General features: G+C 43.1%; 1 protein-coding gene across 1 annotated transcript; it reads left to right on the top strand.

Annotated features, from left to right (window-relative positions):
- Positions 1-3,934: 3,934 nt before the first annotated feature.
- SLC25A4 (solute carrier family 25 member 4) lies at positions 3,935-8,063 on the top strand. The gene is made up of 4 exons (XM_061584333.1): positions 3,935-4,186; positions 5,339-5,825; positions 6,884-7,024; positions 7,582-8,063. Exons 1-4 carry the CDS (start codon positions 4,076-4,078, stop codon positions 7,737-7,739), a joined length of 897 nt encoding a protein of 298 aa, XP_061440317.1. The 5' UTR covers positions 3,935-4,075; the 3' UTR covers positions 7,740-8,063.
- The last annotated feature ends 11,294 nt before the right edge of the window (positions 8,064-19,357 follow it).

Below are 19,357 nucleotides of genomic sequence, written 5' to 3'. Positions count from 1 at the left end.
ATGCAGCATCTAGCACAGTGCATTAGAATTGCTACAACAGGCGGAAAAATCATAAAGTGGTCTGCCAAGATCCTCAGCAATTTTCAAGTGGTCTGTGGGGAGAAAAGTTTGAGAACCACTCGTCTACCTTTTTCTATCTCTACGCTTTAACAGATGTGTAGAAGAGGAAATTTAAGCATCTTCAGCATTTCTCAGCTCTGCAGCATTGTAACAGAAAAAGCTGTACCTGCCAAAATTCTCCTTCCTTCTACAACTATTATAAGAACAGTAGCCCTTTCACTGCAGCTTCCAAAAACAGACTTATGACAGTCCATTCAGAATCTCAGCTTCTCCTGCTGTTTTCTATGCCTTCCCTGTGGCACAATTGTCCTGACTGTTGTTTTACCGTGAGTGTGAGTATGAGTATGTAAGTAAGAGGTAATGAATCACTGAATGCAACATGTTTTGTGGTATTTCAGATAAATTTGTCCTAAATAAATACATACAGCTTTTTACATCTGTGGAAAAGCTACCATACTGAATTGGAGGATAAGGCTATCAGTGGTTACTTGCCATAGTGGCTATGTCAGAGGCAGTATTGCCTTTGAATACCCCAGTTGTTGAGAATCACAAGTGTGGAGAGTGCTGTTGTGCTCAGGTCTGCTTGCAGGCTTCCCATTGGAGTGGCATCCGTTTGGCTACTGTGAGAATAGAATGCAAGACTAGATAGCCTTTGGCATGATCCCATTTCAGGGCTTTATTATGAATCAAACTGATTAACAATATTCCATTCTGATGACAGGAGATAAGATTCAGAGAGCAAAACAATCAGACGTGTCAATTAAAAAATGAACTGTCTGCACCAAGGTATCAGCTATTTTTTCTGTGTCTGGATCAGTCTGTATATTTAGCAGGAGAAAGTTTTTCCTGACATAGAGGTAGAGGGACATGGTAAATTTTCCCCTGCTTAATTTTGGCACGGCAGGCTGCTATTAAAGCCAAAGGAACTGGCCCAGCATAAAATGGATAAAACGCTGGCCCTGTTTCACCTTGCCTCACTCCTTATTTCCTTGACAGAAGAAACAGTGCAACCTGATCCTATGCAGGCTTACTTGGAACATAGGAAGCTGCCTTATACTGAGTCAGACCACTGGTCCATCTAACAAAGTACTGCCTGCAATGACTGGCATGGTTCTCTGGGGCTTCAGATGGAGAATATTCCCTGTCCTATCTGGAGATGCCAGAACTTGGAACCTTCTGCATACAAAGCAGCTGCTTTATCATTGAACTATGGCTCTTTGTTCCCTGTTCAGTGGGGCTTACTCCCAAGTAAGTAGGCAACCTTAACATTCTTTTTGGTTCCGGCCAAGGTATTAGCCAAGAAGTCAGTTAGGGTGGTCGAATGGAAAAAAGGACAGAAGTCTTGCCCCTTTACTAGGGGAAGGGCTATAACATGCCTGATTAAAGCTCCCAACTTTTCAAACTTGTCACTGAACTGCCTCTCACAGCAGACATTCACTTCTGTCCTGTGAAAAGCTGTTCTTGCTGATTTGTGTATGAGCTCCTCTTGAAGCACAAGAGCAGGTCAAGACATTTTTTGTTGGTTGGTATTTCCATATGTTGTTAATGTAGAACAAAATGTAATTGAGATTTTAATCAATGTAGGTTTTACAGCCACATTATGGAAACTGTTAGCACAAAAGTACTAAGCAGTCCAATATTATGCATGTGGTTTACTTCAAAACAAGCTTTACTGAGTTACAGGGCTTACTCCCAAGTTAATGTGCAGAAGATCACACGTTATATTGGTGTGTTTTGTGAAAATGCCTGTCCAGCAAATAATACAAATAGGGATGAGAGTGTGCTTTATTACACCCACAAGATCCATGATGTTAGACAGCAAGCATGTTATACTGTACACAAGCACCTCCTGTGCATGTATTTTGCATTTTGGGTTATGAACTTTCCATTTCCTAGTCATATGCTCCTGGAGCCTCCCTCTGGCCTCCTTCCCACCTAAAATGTGACATCTGTGTTCTGATCACTTGTAATGGTTCTCCTTGCAAGACGCTGCCAGGAAAAGATAATTAACTCCTCCTCTTTACATCCATGAATGGAGATGGTTGGCAATGGAAAGGCTCTCAGTAGAACAAACTTTAAAGCCGCAGGACTGCACTTCACAAGAAATTTCATTGCTCTCCATGTTTTAACTCTAGGGTTGTTATCTTAAGGATGGATGTGCATTCCTTACTTCATTACCTTTCAGAGTTCACCATGTGCACTAAACAAATTATCAAGGCAAACACCTATCTGCACATGAGAAGGGTCATAGCTTAGTGGCAGAGCACACACTTTTCATAGACAAGGGCATAGGTTCACTTCTTTGCATTGCAGTTAAAAGCACCCAGTAGTTAAGCTGGAAAAGACCTCAGTCCTAGGCAAGGTGCTGCCACTCAGAGTAGGCAAAAGTGGATTAGAAAGACAAAGTATAGGGCCAATCACAGTCCTAACCTTGCTTTCTTAGAATTAAAAGGTATTCTAAGATAGGGTCACTGATTCATAGGGATGCCATAAATTGTAATTGACTTGATAACAACAACTATGGTAGGGTAGCCATATGCAAAAAGAATGCTCCTGTACCATTGATTGGGAGAGGAAACATTAAGAGCAGTATCTATTCCCACCCCACCCCTGACATGAAGCACCTGCCAAAATTACTTTTCCTGTGAAACTTTTAAGGGTCTGGATTGCCTCGCTTTGCATCTGAGCACTCTCATTTCCTCATCTGTACCCTCATTTTCCTCAGCCTCATTTCCTCATCTGTACATCAAAAACTTGAGCAGATTGACAGGCTTGTTTGGCATATGAATGGGACAAGGACTGCTAAAGTTATTTTCCCGGCAGGCTCTTGTGCCTGTAATCATGCTAGGGATAAACTCAACAGGTGAAGGTTCCCCTGGCAAGGAGATGCAATGATAGGAAAGTGTCGCCTAGTTAAGGCACAGGAACTTGACCAGGAAGAAAAAAGTGCTGGCTACTCTAGTCAAGACTGCAGTCCTGAGTCCCAATGCATTCGAGTTAAGAGTTTAGGATCACGCTGAAGTAGTACTACACAGTCAAGGCAGTCTACCTGCAGTCTCTGGTTATTAATTTGCTGCCTGTTAGCTCATATTTTTTATCATTAAATTTTTGTTGTATTATATTGTTTTTAATTATTATATATTTTATTATTGCAAGCCACTTTGGGAATATTTATTGATGTGTGGCCACGTAAATTTAAAAAAATAAAAAAGTCATTCAGTCTTTCTCAGGCAGTGTGCAATATATATATATTTGTACACATGGAAAATGATGTTTGGGTGTACTGGGACCCTGAGTAGAGGATAGTGTGGCATGGATGTAGAGGTCCTGGTTTCAATTCTATGCTCATCTTCAGCCAATCACTGGATCAGCCAACTTCGCAAAGTTGTGTAAACTAAACCGTTAACAGCACAAATCTATCTTTTAAAAAATTCTGCAGTCGGAAGGGCCGTACGCGGATCTTCGTTTGCCTTGGGCCGCTTAGGAACTCATCCCCGCCCCCAATTTCCCTCAGCTAATCGCGCGGCGTCTCTTGCGCTATTCGCAAGGACTTTTGTCGTCCTCGTCGACGGGTTAATTCCTCTGTCCGAAGTATTAGCTTCCCCCTCCCGTGCCGCCTCGTGTGCTATTAATAATACTGCGAGCACATGCCGTGACATAGCGTTCTCCAACAGGGAGCCGATAACTTTAATTTGCCCTTGCCGAGACGTCCCTCACTCGAGGGTTGCCCCTTCAGGGAAGAGCAGCATGGCGGATTTGCCCCGGTGCCCTCTTCGACTAAAGGGTCCCAGCCAATGTGCGCGCGGACCAGCCCCTCGCCGGCCTTCCTCTTATCGCGAGACCCAGAGGGGCTATAAATATTTGGAATAGGTAAGGGTCCGTCCATTTGGAACAAGGGGTGGTTTGGTTGCGGGGGGTGTATCTGGATGGGGAAGTGCCAGCAGTTCCTAAGTTGAAAATAAAAAAGAAGAAAGGGGAGGGGGCGATTGGCGTGTTGCTTTGATTTGCCCCCGCCATGTCTGACCAAGCTCTCAGTTTTCTTAAGGACTTTTTGGCTGGTGGTATAGCTGCAGCTATTTCCAAAACGGCTGTAGCGCCTATTGAAAGAGTCAAATTGCTGCTACAGGTAAGGAGGTTGAGTTTCTAAATGTCTCTGTGTGTATGAGTGCAGGAGGATAAGCTATCCCAATGTTTAACTCGCACCTGTTCTGTCTGAGGACCTAAATGGTAGGAACATTCTTTCCAGATTGAAAAGGGCAACAAGTAGTCTAGTAATTCTCGGGCTTAGAAACTCGTGCATCCCTTGTAAGAAGTGGTAGTTGTGATGACTTAAGTATGCAGTCCTCAAAAGGTGCTCTACTGTATCTCTAAGGAAAGAATCTCCTGCCTAGAGCTAACATTGTAGAGTTGTGACTTGGGAGCCCAGCAGGCATTCTACTGTCAGATGGGCTCAAGCCTGAAGTGACTAAATATGGAAACTCCACTTGTGCAGTTCTGATTACACAAGACCAGCAGAGCTCTTTTTCCTTGGCTCTGTTTATAGCACAGATCTGTAAGTGTAGTGAATGTTCGGAGAAATGCTTGAAATCTTGGATGTTTTATTCTTTTCTTTTTGGGGTGTGTGTATGGGAGACCACCATTAAGCTCAATAACTTGTAAAAATTACACTAAAAACTATTGTGAATGGAACTTTTATGTGTATTAAGCAACTTCCTTCATTTATATTAACCTGAGACATAAATGCTATTTGCTACTAGGATCAGTAGGTGCATGGAGGTCAGCTGAAGAACTTGACATCTTGAGAGGACCGCATAAATGGAAGAATGATTGCTTGCATACATAGCCAATCTCTCTCCCTTTAATATAGTATATGTCACCTACTCACTTTGATTTAAAAAAAAAGGGGTGTGTGCATAGTAGAGGAACTCAAGCTAGCATGCAGCCTAGCAAAAACTTCACGAGGGCAGGGTGTGGATTGTTTGGAAGAAGAAGCAACTATACTTCCTATACTTTCCAGTTCTGATGCTCAGGTAGGCTATTATAGATGCTCATTCTGTGCAGCTGTTATGTCCTGGTGCTGTAGGAGGTGACACTAATCTCAAATAGATGACTCGCTTTGGCACCAAACAATAATTAAAGATAAGGCTACAGGTGTGAAAGATAGAAATGGCTGTTTCTTCCCATTGAGAGGTTGTGTATAACGACATGTGTCACAATGGTTTTTTTCTTCCCTCCCTTCCTCCCTCTCTCTCTCTGCTTCCTTTTCTTCCTTTAACAGGTCCAGCATGCCAGCCAACAGATCACAGCTGACAAGCAGTATAAAGGGATCATTGACTGTGTGGTAAGGATCCCGAAGGAGCAGGGCATCATTTCCTTCTGGAGAGGAAACTTGGCCAATGTCATCCGGTACTTCCCCACCCAGGCCCTCAACTTTGCCTTCAAGGACAAGTACAAGCAGATCTTCCTTGGGGGTGTGGACAAGCACAAGCAGTTCTGGCGTTACTTTGCAGGCAACCTGGCCTCTGGGGGTGCTGCGGGAGCAACTTCTCTCTGCTTCGTTTACCCTCTGGATTTTGCCAGGACCAGGCTAGCTGCTGATGTGGGCAAAGGGCTGAATGAGAGGCAGTTCACTGGGCTGGGCAACTGTATTGCCAAGATCTACAAATCCGATGGCCTCAAGGGTCTCTACTTGGGATTCAATGTGTCAGTCCAGGGCATCATCATCTACAGAGCTGCTTATTTTGGCATCTATGATACAGCTAAGGGTAAGAAAGGGAAGCCTGTTCATGACAGTAGAGGTCTTGAAAGTGGCAAAACACACCCTAGATTCTGTGAAGTGTAGCACTTACACTGGGTATAGAATATAAACTATTTAAACATGCTCCAGAAATTGGGTCCTCCTTGGTTTGATAGGTTTATAATTATAATTGCAATAGCTTTGGCATTTGCTTCCTCTAGAAAGAAAAAAATAAGCACAGTTCTTAAATATCCACCTCCTCATCCAATCTTTTCAAAGATGTATGAGTATGATTTGCATGTAGTAATGAGCAATCTTCATAGGGTTATACATGAATTAGTAGTTTTTTTTAAAAAACTGCCAACATAGGAAATCAGGCAGTTTTACATTCTAGGCTTTCCCATGCCCTGGTACTCAAATACTCCAATTACTCTTTTGTGCAAGCTTTCCAGGCTCCTTCAACTAAGCATCTCTTAATATTTGCCCACGTTGCCAGGAGGTCAGTAGAGATGCATATCCTCCTCCTGAAGGCTAGATATTCCCTCCTAGCCAAAGGATGTTTTTCTTTAGGCCCCCACATCATTGTAAAGTGCTAGTGGTAGAAGCAATTCCCTAAAAGTGTCATTGTGGTGTAGTGGTTAGAGTGATGGATTTGAACTGTGAAGATCTGAGTTCAAATTCCTTCTCGCTGACCTAATTTCACAAGGTTGTGAGAATAAAGTGGGACAGACCTGTGTTTGTCATCCTGAGCTTCTTGGAGGAAGGCTAAGATACACATTTGTATCTCTGAAGGAGGGTTAACTGTTTTGGCTGACAGCCCTGAACTTTCCTGTAACTAATGATTGTATGAATGAACTCACTATGTGGGAAAGTTACAAATACTAGGCTCTGAAACATGACAGTGTCTGTGTATGTGTACCTCTGGTGTTAGCTGAGTAAGGAGATGTCTGCCACGTGACTTGAATTGATAGGTGTAACCCAAAGCTTATTTGGTATCATTGGTCTTTTGGGAGGTGGTACTGATAATGCCTCCCCTCGCCCCTCTTTTTCTCCTACTATCTTTGGGCAATCTACTGCTGATGGTAGGTATGATGCCTGATCCAAAGAATGTGCACATCATAGTGAGCTGGATGATAGCGCAGACTGTTACTGCTGTAGCAGGGCTGACGTCTTACCCTTTTGACACTGTACGACGTAGGATGATGATGCAGTCTGGCAGGAAAGGAGGTAAGCAAATAGCTCTTTCTATAACACCTCAATGTTTTTTTTAATTTCAAACTCTCAAGGGAAGCTAAACAGGCTTAAAACTAAGTACCTTCTTAAGAACTAAAATTGGAGTTGATGCAATTGGACTTAATAATTATTACTGAATTGCTTTCCTTGAGCAATGCTATTTGATGTCATATTGGGGCTTTTCTATTTGGTGTGTAAGATGCTTACATTTAGTAGTAAAGTACACTAAAAGTACAGTGCTATTTGTTTTGCAATCTTTGAGTAATTATATTTATCTTTGTTTGCCTATTACATAATATTGAATTTTAGCATGCATGTATTCAAATAAAAGGGAGGAAGTTTCCTTCTTTCCTAGAATATGGCAACACATTTGAATATGTTTTGGGGTGTGGGAAGAATTACAGCTTCATTGTGCTCCTGCTGAAGCAAGTTGAGACCAGAGAACATCATTCCAGGTTTTTGGAGGGTTGGGGAATTTAAGCTATATTGCCCTGGTATTTTTCTCTGAGTAAGGCAAATACGTTTTACCTGTCCGTGTTTGTCTCCCACAGCTGATATCATGTACAAAGGCACAATTGACTGCTGGAAGAAGATAGCTAAAGATGAAGGAGGCAAGGCTTTCTTCAAAGGCGCCTGGTCCAATGTGCTGAGAGGCATGGGTGGTGCTTTTGTATTGGTCTTGTATGATGAGATCAAGAAATACGTGTAAGACTCAAATGGCTTGATCCAAATGTATGTTCTCTTTTGTAAGGTATCTACATGTGGTTTAACGGGGAGTGAAGTATTTCCTAGGGAAATAGAACTGGCTTTCATGGGTTAAATCCAGTTCCGAGACCAGGTTGCAGTATCGTAAGATAGATCAGTGGGTTGTTCATGAGATCATAGCCAAACTTTTTTGTATGGAAAACTAAAGAGGCCTCTGTATATATAAATATATTTGACAAATATCCAATAATATATTCCTATGTATAAGTGCGTTTCTTGAAGGCGGCTAGTTACACATGTGAATTCAATAAATACTATTTAAGTCAAATCTCTTTCTTTTTTTATCACGGCAAATCCCCTGTAAAGGCAGCTTCAGACACTTTGGCATTTGGAAAACACTGGTACATCTCACAGTTAGATTGTCCACAAATGTTCTTGACATAATCTTTTTTGTCAGTAATATTGCCAAGTGGAGTTGCCTTGCTCCTGTGCCACCCAAAAACTGTAACAATGTGAATGATTCCGACTCATGTTAGTCGACACTGCCAAAAATGTGTACCTTGCAGTGCAGGACTGGGGATGAAACAAACTAGATATGGCTAAGCATAATTTCAACAGGATTTCTATGTTGAATTTCTCTGGATTCAAATCAGGCAATCCCTTTTTTGCAGGTTAGAATTCCACACGAGGCAAGCAAAAATTTTATCTCATTAGGATTTAAATTGCTTGAGGACATTTTTTAGTATTTTAGTTTTGGCTCATGTTCTCCTTTGGCACTGCTAGAAGTTTGCAGCTGAACAATATGTGCAGACAGATGTGGCCATACTTGCATACCTAGAATGGAGCTGTTCCCATAGGAAAATCAGTCAGAGAAAAAGGGGTGCAGTCAGGAATATGAGACCCAAAGTAACTACTTTTATGAAGCTGGAGATTAATCAACAATTCTAAGATGGGGCAGATGAGAGAAGAGATTGAATGGTCCTGAACACCAGATGCTGTAACATATGTGACGCTAAGTACGTGTTGGAAACCTGGCTGGGAGACTACTGGGAATCTCATGTGAGGGCAGGATATCCATCTTTAAAAATACCCCACACTTAAAAACAACTTTCAAGTATTTTAAGAGGAAAGTTCATCAAAACCATAATAGACAGCATGTTCATCTGAAACTTAAGAAACAAAGAGCAAGGAAGTGAGGAAGAGAGCAATTCTTTTGGACTCTAATCTTAAATGCCCCATTCAAATAAGTACCAGCAAAACAAAGGGAAATTGCTTCCTTTTAAGAAGAGACTGGCAGAACAGTCCTATATATGTCTTCTCAGAAGTACGTCCCACTGAATTCATTGGGATTTACTCACAAGTTAGTAGGTATAGGATTGCAGCCTACAATGTTTAGGGTTGTATCCTATTAAGTCATATCCAAGAGTAGACCCAGTGAATCCAATGGACATAAGTTAGTCATGATGATGTATCTTAGGTTAGATATAAGACAGTTCACAATCTCCTGTGCTACACCCTCCCTTGATCTGATCTGTGTCCCTGTGTGTGTGAATGCATGCGAAAATGTGTCTTGAGGGAATGAGGTAGCCACACCCACCAAGGATGAATGTAACCCTTGGGTCAAAAAAAGGTCAGCCACCCCTGCTATGCATGCTACAGTGAACCAACTGACATCGGAACCCAGGAAGCTGCCTTATACTGAGTCAGACCACTGGTCCATCTAGCTCAGTACTGTCTACACTGACTGGCAGTGGCTCTCCAGGGTTTCAGACAGGGATTTTCTGCTAGCCTTACCTGCAGATGCCAGGGATTGAACTTGGTACCTTCTGAATGCAAGGCACATGCTCTACCACTGAGATGCGGCCTGTTTCCTACAGAGCAAGAGAAACTATGGAATTCCATTTGTTTCTGCAGTAAGAAAAGGAGCATCTCATGCTCTTAATGTATTTGTTGAATATATGGCAACATACTATCATCAAATACTGTGACCCATATATTATACTGACAACATGTGTAACACCCTAGCGATCTCTTTAAAAAAAAGTCTCACAATATTTAGGAGGAATCTTCCATGTGACACTTTGGGGGCAGTGTCCTGTAAGGTCATTGACATCATCCAGTGTCAGGTTTGTGTGTATGTAATTATAGCAAGCGGTGGCAGCAACTTGGAACTGATGGGAAATTAATCAATGAAACTGTTTTAAACCACTGTTGCGATGGATCATAGATCACCTTTTTGCAATCAGTAATTCTGGTTCTCATTGCTTACACTACACATCTTGGAATCTGTTTCTTATCATTCCCTCTGTTTCTGAAGTTCAGGCTAGAGTGCTGACGCTTATGTAGCAAAAACAGCTCCATCCAGGCACAAGAGGAAGGTAACTACAGGCTTGTCCAAGCTCTGAAGTATACCAAAGTATCAAAATATGTTTTTTTAAAAATACAAACCCAAAACATTTTTTAAAAAGGATGTTTATACATGCAGCATGTGCCTGATTCACCCAAGTCTTTTGCTGTTAAAAACATTGCACTGTAGCCAAATGAGAGTTGGGACTAGATCTCTAAAGAGGCAAGATTTGAGAGAATCTTGAACCAACATCACACCTTGAATTGTACAGACAGTCTAGTTGGGGTTGGTTTCACTTCCATCCCCGTCTGCTCTGCTGCTAGGCAGAGGCCTTTTGTAGGTTGCCACCTTGCTGCTGTAGAAGTAAAAGGGAGTATTTCCTGTCCAGACAAAGTCTTAAAACTATAAAGGCAGATTGATAATAATCCATGCTAATAATCCTCTTATGAGAGTTTCACAAATGACATGTTGACATTTGGCAATATCTGTAAACAGAGCAGTGTGCTTCCTGTAGCCACTGCAATAATTGCATTTACTACATAGAGATTAGCTCAGATCTGAAGCATTGAGTTCTCATATCTTTATGAAAGAGCTGCTACAGCTGTTGTTCACTTACTACACAAGCAAAAATAAGTATTAAGAAATCCATTGTTGAAAAGGGAAAATGATACTGACAAACACACCCTTTCTGTTCTGTTTTTCTCCACAAATCCTTGGAGGCTTTTATTCTCAATGTAGGCCCAACATTACATGTACCTGAAAGCAGAAAAGATGCCATGGTAAAGCCTCATTATAGCCAAGACATCTGGGCATAATTCAGAAAGTTTGTTGTATGGCATAGAGCAGCCTTTCCCAACCAGTGTGCCTCCAGATGTTGTTGGACCACAATTCCCATCTTTCCTGACCATTGGCAATGCTGGCTGAGGCTGATGGGAGTTGTGGTCCAACAACATCTGGAGGCACACTGGTTGGGAAAGGCTGGCATAGAGAGTTGTTGTTCACGTAAAAACCCAAGCCCCACATGTTTTGGTTTGGTTTTTTGACTGTCTAACATTGAATATTTGGTCAGAATAAAGATTTCTAGGCTGTCCACTAAATTCCATCTCTTGAAATGTGATCATCCTCAAGCATGGATCTCTTCTATGCATTTTGGAGGATTGTAATCATCAAGATGTTCGTTAATTATGAGTTACACAATGATTGAAGACACACCTAAGAGCATTCTGCTGAATTAAATGCCTCCAGAGGCCTCATAATAGCAAGCAATGTAAAGCACATTTTAGCCTAAAATAAGAAGTGAGCAAATTATCATGTACTATTATGCTGATTCACTGCTTTCAGCTGTCCTGGTTTCTGGCAATCCTTCCTGATTTCATATTAGAAAAGTTTATTGCTAATTAGGTACTGTGGGCATTATTAGAAGAAAGGGAGGGGGGACAATTCAAAGTAACAATCTAGCTTCTAAAACGTCTGGATAAAAGTGAACCTTTAGTTTTCTAAGACATTATTGCACAGGACACCACCACCATTTGTATGTTAGCAGCTGATGAAGGTGGAAGCCGAAAAGTTGTACTAGTAAAATAAAAATATCTGTTTTGTTATCACACACACACACATCTTTGTACAGATTTATTAATGGGCACAATTTTCAGAGTTAAGCACTTGTGAGACCCACTGATTTCCACATGCTTGACTTTCCTACCCAAGTCAATGGGACTTAAATATTCTTGACTTTGGCCAGCTGCTGAATTGTGCCCATTGTATTAGACCCTAGCAGCTGTATGTAAGGAGCAGAATGTAGAGCAATACTACCATGAGACCACAGGTAGGTGATATTTTTCTGTGCATCCAAAACCTTGCAAGAAGAAACAAGTAAAATGGGAAAATTCATGTGAAATCTACTCCCTTTTTCTGGGGAGGCTGATTATTTATTTATTGCTTAGAGCAGCAAAAATGTGATCTAACAGCAATTTGAAGTTCAGATTCTACAATGTGTAGTTTCTACTACTTGGGTAAATCTAGCATAAGGACTACTTTAGAATAGACATAGGGCAGAGACACACTTACTGTTATGCCAGTTCCAGCATGTCTCTATTTTCTAAAAATGGAGATACACAATGCTAGTCAAACTCCACCCCTTTCTACTCTTAAAATCTCCTCAGATCAGTATCAGGGCTTTCCTTTTAAAAAAAAAAGAGCTTCAGGGAAGTTTCACAACTGATTAGTAGATCAACTCCTTTATCTCCAGGTGTGGCCAATGGAAAAGCTTTGCTGCAAGCTCAGGCAGAGACAGTGATTGGCCCAACATTTTGCTGTGGGCTGTCCTGAAAGGTCTGAAGGCCGCAGTGGGAAAGGGAGATGTGGTGGGCAGAGGGCAGAGTCACTTCAAAACACAGCCGGAAAAACCATTCTGGCTGCTTTTGAAACAACTGTGTGCCCACAGCCATATTTACCCTTTAGTCTTGCACAGTTTAAATTTGAAAAAAAATCCAAAAATTGTGACAGTGCAATGCAGCCTTCTAAAAGCAGAAGTGTGTTCATTTTTGTTGCAGACAACTTAGCAAATGGTCTGAAAACAAATTAAGACCCAATTCTTCTTTTGAAACTAGTTTGACCCTTAAGTTCTGTGATTGATAAGCTGACTGGACCTTAAAATACATTAAAACAAAACGTTAAAAACATTTTTAAAAAGCTTTAAAAACACATTTAGAAACAAAAAAAGGGTTAAAAACATATTATTAAAGAAAACATATTAGAAGCAATTCTAACACAGACGCAGACTGGGATAGGTCTCAACTTAAAAGGTTTGTTGAAAGAGGAAAGTTCAAAAGGCGCCGAAAAGATAGCAGAGATGGCGCCTGCCTAATATTTAAGCGATGCCTTCCCTCAAAGAATCCTGAGAACTGCAGGATGCCAGCTAGGCAGCTGCCAGCAGGATAGATTAGCTCACCTGAAGGGAGGGAGCCTCCTTCCAGTAATACAGGCAGAGCTGAGGAATGCACACAACTGAAGGATAAAAAGGCAGTCAGCTGCATTTCAGGGGAGACTCCCAAACTGAGAGGCAGAAACCGGGTAGACTGACCAAGAAGGCAGGCCCTACATGTAGTATGTTAAGGGTGCTGAGAGTTGTTAGGAGGTCTCTATTCACCTCACAGAGCTACAATTTCAGAGTGGTTGAACTATCACTTCCTCTTCCTGGGGAACTCTTCCTCCAAGTGAATCTCTTCTTGCTTCAACCTAACAGAACAGAAAGCACCAAGTATACATAGATTGAGAATATGCTTTTAACATAGGAAGCTGCCATCTACCAGACATTTAGCCTATCTAGCCAAGTGTTGTCTACTCTTGAGAGGAAGCAACCCTCCAGGGTCTCAGGCAGAGATCTTTCCCAGCACTTGCTGTCTGATGTTTTCAACTGGAAATGCCTGGGACTGAACATGGACCTTTCTGCATGCAGGTGTTTGTGTGGTCAGCTGGTAGCAGCCATCATGGTTGAAGGGAGTGATGCGGAGCATGGCTCCTCTATTAGCTTTGAGAACAGTGCCAGTCCCAGGCATGACTGGGCGCTTGGACACCAGCCTGCCCCAGGCCCACGGTACCTGCCCGCACCTACCTCTCCTGCTGAGGTAAACGCTGGCCATGATGTCTCCTCCCCTCCTTGAACTGTTTCCATTACAACTGTTCATTAAGGGAGCTACAATTTGAGAATTAATGCCCAGGTTTGTTTTCCTCCCCCCCCCCCGAAAATCCATTTTTGTGTCCATGTGTCATACATTTTAGATAGAAAACCTGCAGGCAGGGCTGCCCTGTTTTTATCAATCATATTCAAACTTCTAGTATCTTTCTTGGCTGAAGAATAGGGTAAAATGCTTTAAATCAATAAGGGTGTGATACTAGGAGCAGTCCCTCTTCCATTTTTCACAGGCTAATGTGACTTGTTTGAACATAAACTACTAAATAGCCTGTAGGCTGACTTTTAGTTATGAACAAGAACACCTACTGCCTATTGGGAAATATTTTCTCCAGTATGATTGCTTCATTTGGGCACTCTTGGTTCTTGACATAGGGCTGGTCACACAGATATTTAACGTGAGATGGGCGCCACCTGCACCCCCATTTAATTTGCACAGTTTACATGACTTTGCAGGCAAAGGGAAGGTGCGCTGCTGCTTTTCCCTTTAAATCCAAATCAAAGCAGCCCGCTGAAAATGTGGTAAGTGAAGGAAAAACCATATCCGTTTTGCCGTGCTCCTCCCATGTAGGCTCTTTCCTCTGATGTTTTTTGGTGGGGGGTGGATTGTCACTTTCAAATACTCCCCTTTCTCTGCCCGCTAAACTCTCCATGAATCTCATTTTACTTCTGGTGGCTCAAGAAGAAACTCCCGAATAACTGCTCCCGAACTGCTGCAGCCCTCCTTTCTTTCGCCCCTTACTCGCCCAGTAAACTGCCTTCCTTCACTCCTGTTCTTTTGAATGTTTCCCACCCAAACTTCCTTGGGCTGTGCAAAAGCAAAGCTGAACTACTCCGGTGACTTTCCTGCACAGTGTCGCTGGCAGTGGTGACAGCGGCAATGCCCTGGTGCGATAGAAGCGGGGCAGCCCAGAGTGCATAACAACTAAATACTTAGGCAGCAGTCACACAAGTTGTGTGACTGAAAAACTAACAAAAAAAAGTTTTTCATGTCAATGGCACACCCCCCCCACTGTCCCGGTTTCAGTGCCCCCTCCCCTTCTCCATTAGCAATAAACATGTAAATTTTGTGGCAGGACCACAAGGAAACAGTGATACTAAACCTTTCAATAGGAACTCCAACTATGTGAATAGAAAACAGCGGGTTTGAAGGTTGTGGAAAACAGGATTGGAATCTGTGTCGCAATGGGAAAAGCTTCGTCTTCAATACAAATTTTAGCTCCAGTGTGAATCAGCCCATAGTCAAGTTTATGAAACACAAAGCAAAGATGTGAAATCCACAACTCTACATAGTTTCCAGAACGAAGTTGTGTCCTCTTGCATTCATGGGTCATTACTAACACTGGAATATATTTCTTCTGCTTTCAGCAGGATAGACAACTTCAACAGCAAAGGGAGCTGATATAGAAATGTATCCTAAAATGGAAGATTTGAGAAACCTCAAAGACAAGATGGATGAATTAGAGTATTAAAAGAATAAGGGTATTTTAATCGTCCTGCTGGTATGGTGCAAAAAGCAACTGGACACAGCCATATGATCTCCCTATATAATATTTCATTATAGGGCTATAATTCAGTGGTACAGCATACACGCTGCATTCAGAAAGTCCTGGATCCAATCCCTGCCATTTCCAGATAGGGCTGGGAAAGACTCCTGTTTGAAATCCTGAAGAATTGCTGCCAGTCAGTGTAGACCATACCAAGCTAGATGGCCCAAAGGTCTGACTCAATATAATAATGCACTTTCCTATATTCTTAAGTCTGCAAGTAAAACTGCCTTCTCCTCTCGAACTTGCAGTAAATGCAAAGCAGTACTTATTGAGATGAAAATTCCCAACTTCCTGTTTACTGTAATGGGTTTATAGGCTATATAAGGGATGGAAGACCATGATTCAAATTTGCACTAAACCATGAAGCCCACAGGGTGATCTTAGGCCCAGGACTGGCACCAGGCATGCCAGAGCCCTTAGGCACCAGCCTGCCCCGGGCCCCAGCACTTGCACATATGCTCCACCTACCTTTCCCTTTAAGTGAATGCTGGCTGTGCTGTGCACGTATGCATGCCATCAACCAAGATGGTGGCCAAGGCTTCCCTAAGGAGCTGATGCCCCTGCCGCCATCTTGGCTGATGGCATGCATGTGCTCGCAGCGCAGCCAGCATTTACTTCAAGGAAAAGGTAGGTGGACGTGCAGGTGGGTATTGTAGGCCTGTGCGATGGTGGAGGGGGTGATCTACGGCAGGGTCGGGAGCCAACGCTACCATGGATCATGGAAGGTGGTACTACCCACCTGCCCTAAGGAAGGGCCTTTGAAGGGCCCTCAGCCAGGGCCCAACCTGGCTGCCCTCTGGCGCTGGCCCTGCTTGGGCCAGTCACTGTCTCTTGGCCAAACCTACATCACACAATTGTAAGAATAAAATGGAGAGAGAGAGAACCATGTAGTTCACCTTGAGCTCCTTGGAGGAAAGGTGGGCTATAAATATAATAAATAATATAACCAACACCAAGAGATAAATTGGGCCTACAGTGCATATTGAAAATGTAATCTCAATGTGCTGTAGCACTGAAAAGGCACCGTGTTTGGAATGATTAGGAAAAGAATTAAAATGACTGTCATAATCTTAACAGGCTAAGGTACATGTGTATTTAGAATGCTGGACATGCTTCCACCATTCCATCTGAAAAAGTACATTGCTGTGCTCCAGACCATGGAAACGGCAGCGCCTCCATATAAAAAAGACTGAAAAGTTTGGGACCTCTTTAGTTTATGGGGTGAGTGGGACAAATAAACAGTCTACATTGTAATTGAACAGACTACTGTCATACCAAACAGCAGGAAGGAGAATGAAGATTATCCTCACAAAATACTAGAAAGACCATCCTATAAAATTGGTTGTTCTAGGACAAACAAAACAAGTATTTATTTGTGCAACATTGTTAACTTGCAAAATCATTTGACAAAGAACACTCCAATTAAGCACAATCCAGCCAAAGTTTAGCACTTATTAAATTGCATTGATTTCAGTAGGCCTTTTAAGCACACATGTAACATTCCCACTTTGGAATTAATACAATTTAAAAAGCTCTTATGCTTGGAGACTGATCTTTACCTCTTGGCATTAGGTTAAGCAGAGTAAAAACAAGATTAAACAAAATATATGAAGAATTGGTCTTATCACTATCTATGAGACATGGGAGCTAAAAACTGATAGGTAAACTATCTTTGGCTATATTCAAATTTAGAACCCGTTACACTAGTGGTATCATCAGTGTGTATGTGCAATCCCTAATAGTGCATTTTAATTGTCTGTTTGTTTTGTCTGTTGTGTGTATGAATGAGATTGTGTGGATGTGTTTGTGTATATTTATGTGTATTTTTATGCGTTGTTGTGTGAATGTGTTTGTTTGTATTTAAATATTTTTAAAATGTGCCTTGGAGAGCATGCTTTGTATTTAACGGGGGGGCTTCCGGGGCCCCCAATTAGCATAGTGATGGGTAATGGGAGGTATGGCGTTAGGAGGAGAACATGCCAGGTAAGGGGAACTCGCCCCAGACAAGTTGTGTCTGTGCCTTGTTCCGGTTCTCCTCAAAACCACAGAACTGCTGGTTGTTCTATCAGCCAGCCCTTAGATCTCCAGGTGCTGCTTTTGAATGCCAGGTCGGTATATAATAAAACCTCCCTTGTCCATGATTTAATTGTGGATGAGAGTGCCGACCTGGCGTGTATAACCGAGACCTGGGTGGGTGAGCAGGGAGGAGTTGCCCTCTCTCAGCTTTGCCCACCTGGGTATACGGTGCAGCACTATGGCAGATCTGAGGGCCGGGGAGGCGGGGTCGCTGTGGTCTATAGGAGTATTTTCTCTGTCACCAGGCATCCTGTCCAGATGACGACTGGTCTAGAGTGCCTCCACCTTGTACTGGGCCAAGGAGACAGACTGGGAATCTTGTTGGTGTACCGCCCACCTTGCTGCCCAACAGCTTCCCTAGCTGAGCTGACAGAGATAGTCTCGGAGGTGTTGTTGAGGTCCCCCAAACTTGTGGTGTTGGGGGATATCAACGTTCATAAGACTGTCTTATCTGGAGCGGCTCAGGACTTCATGGCCTCCATGACAACCATGGGGCTGTCTCAATTTGTTACTGGCCCAACGCATGTGTCGGGTCACACTCTTGATTTGATCTTCGCCACTGGTCATGGAGATGGTGATCTGGAGGTGGGGTATTTTTCATCTACTCCATTGTCATGGACAGATCACCGCCTGCTGAGTTTTAGACTTACGACGACTCTTTCCCTCTGCAAGGGTGGGGGACCTATTAAGTTGGTCCGCTCCCGGAGGCTTATGGATCCTATGGGTTTTCAGAGGGTTCTGGGAGTTTTTCCAGCTGATAGTACTGGCACTCCTGTCGAGGCCTTGGTCGAACTGTGGAATACAGAGATGGCCCGGGCTATTGACACGATCGCTCCCGCGCGCCCTCTTCGATGCAGAGCTCATACAGCTCCGTGGTATACCCTGGAGCTGAGAGTGATGAAGCAAGAGAGAAGGAGGCTGGAGTGCAGATGGAGACGAACTCCAGATGGATGCAATTATGCTTTGGTAAGTGCCTCTACTAAGTCGTACATAAAAGCGGTAAGGGCAGCGAAGAAGTCCTACTTCGCTGCCTCTATCAAGACATCTCTCTGCCGCCCAGCAGAGCTTTTTAGGGTTGTACGAGGACTCTTACATTGTGGTCCTCAAGATACCATTGAAACATCTGAAGCTCGCTGTAACGACATTGCAGGGCACTTCCAAAATAAAATCGCATGCATCCATAGGGACCTAGACTCTGATGTTACGACAGATGAATCCATTGAAGTGTCCAGAACACGGTCTTGTCTTTCATTATTGGATGAGTTTCAGTTGGTGCAGCTTGAGGAAGTGGACAAGGTGCTTGGAATGGTGCGGGCGACCACGTCTGCTCTAGATCCTTGTCCATCTTGGCTGGTCAAGGCTAGCAGGACTGGCACCACCGGCTGGGCCAAGGAAGTGATAAATGCCTCCTTGAGTGAGGGAGTAGTCCCTAGTAGCCTCAAGGAGGCAGTAGTGAGACCTCTTTTGAAGAAACCTTCCTTAGACCCAGATAACTTGAACAATTATAGACCGGTGGCAAATATCCCCTTTTTGGGCAAGGTTCTGGAGCGGGTGGTTGCCAATCAGCTCCAGGTGCTCTTGGATGAGACCGATTATCTGGATCCGTTTCAATCCGGTTTTAGGCCTGGTTTTGGCACTGAAACAGCCTTGGTCACCCTGTATGATGACCTCTGTCGGGAGAGGGACAGAGGGAGTGTGAGTCTGTTGATTCTCCTTGATCTCTCAGCGGCGTTTGATACCATCGACCATGGTATCCTTCTGGGGAGACTCGCGGAGTTGGGAGTTGGAGGCACTGCTTGGCAGTGGTTCCACTCCTACTTGGCGGATCGTCGCCAGAAGGTAGTACTTGGGGAACATTGCTCGACACCTTGGACTCTCCATTGTGGAGTCCCTCAGGGGTCGATTTTGTCCCCCATGCTTTTTAACATCTACATGCAGCCTCTGGGTGCCGTCATCAG

The sequence above is a fragment of the Rhineura floridana genome, chromosome 9 (genome assembly GCF_030035675.1).
Source record: "Rhineura floridana isolate rRhiFlo1 chromosome 9, rRhiFlo1.hap2, whole genome shotgun sequence".
NCBI classification, from domain to species: Eukaryota; Metazoa; Chordata; class Lepidosauria; order Squamata; family Rhineuridae; genus Rhineura; species Rhineura floridana.
Note: the sequence above shows the minus strand (reverse complement) of the source record. Positions and strands in the feature narration are given on the sequence as shown.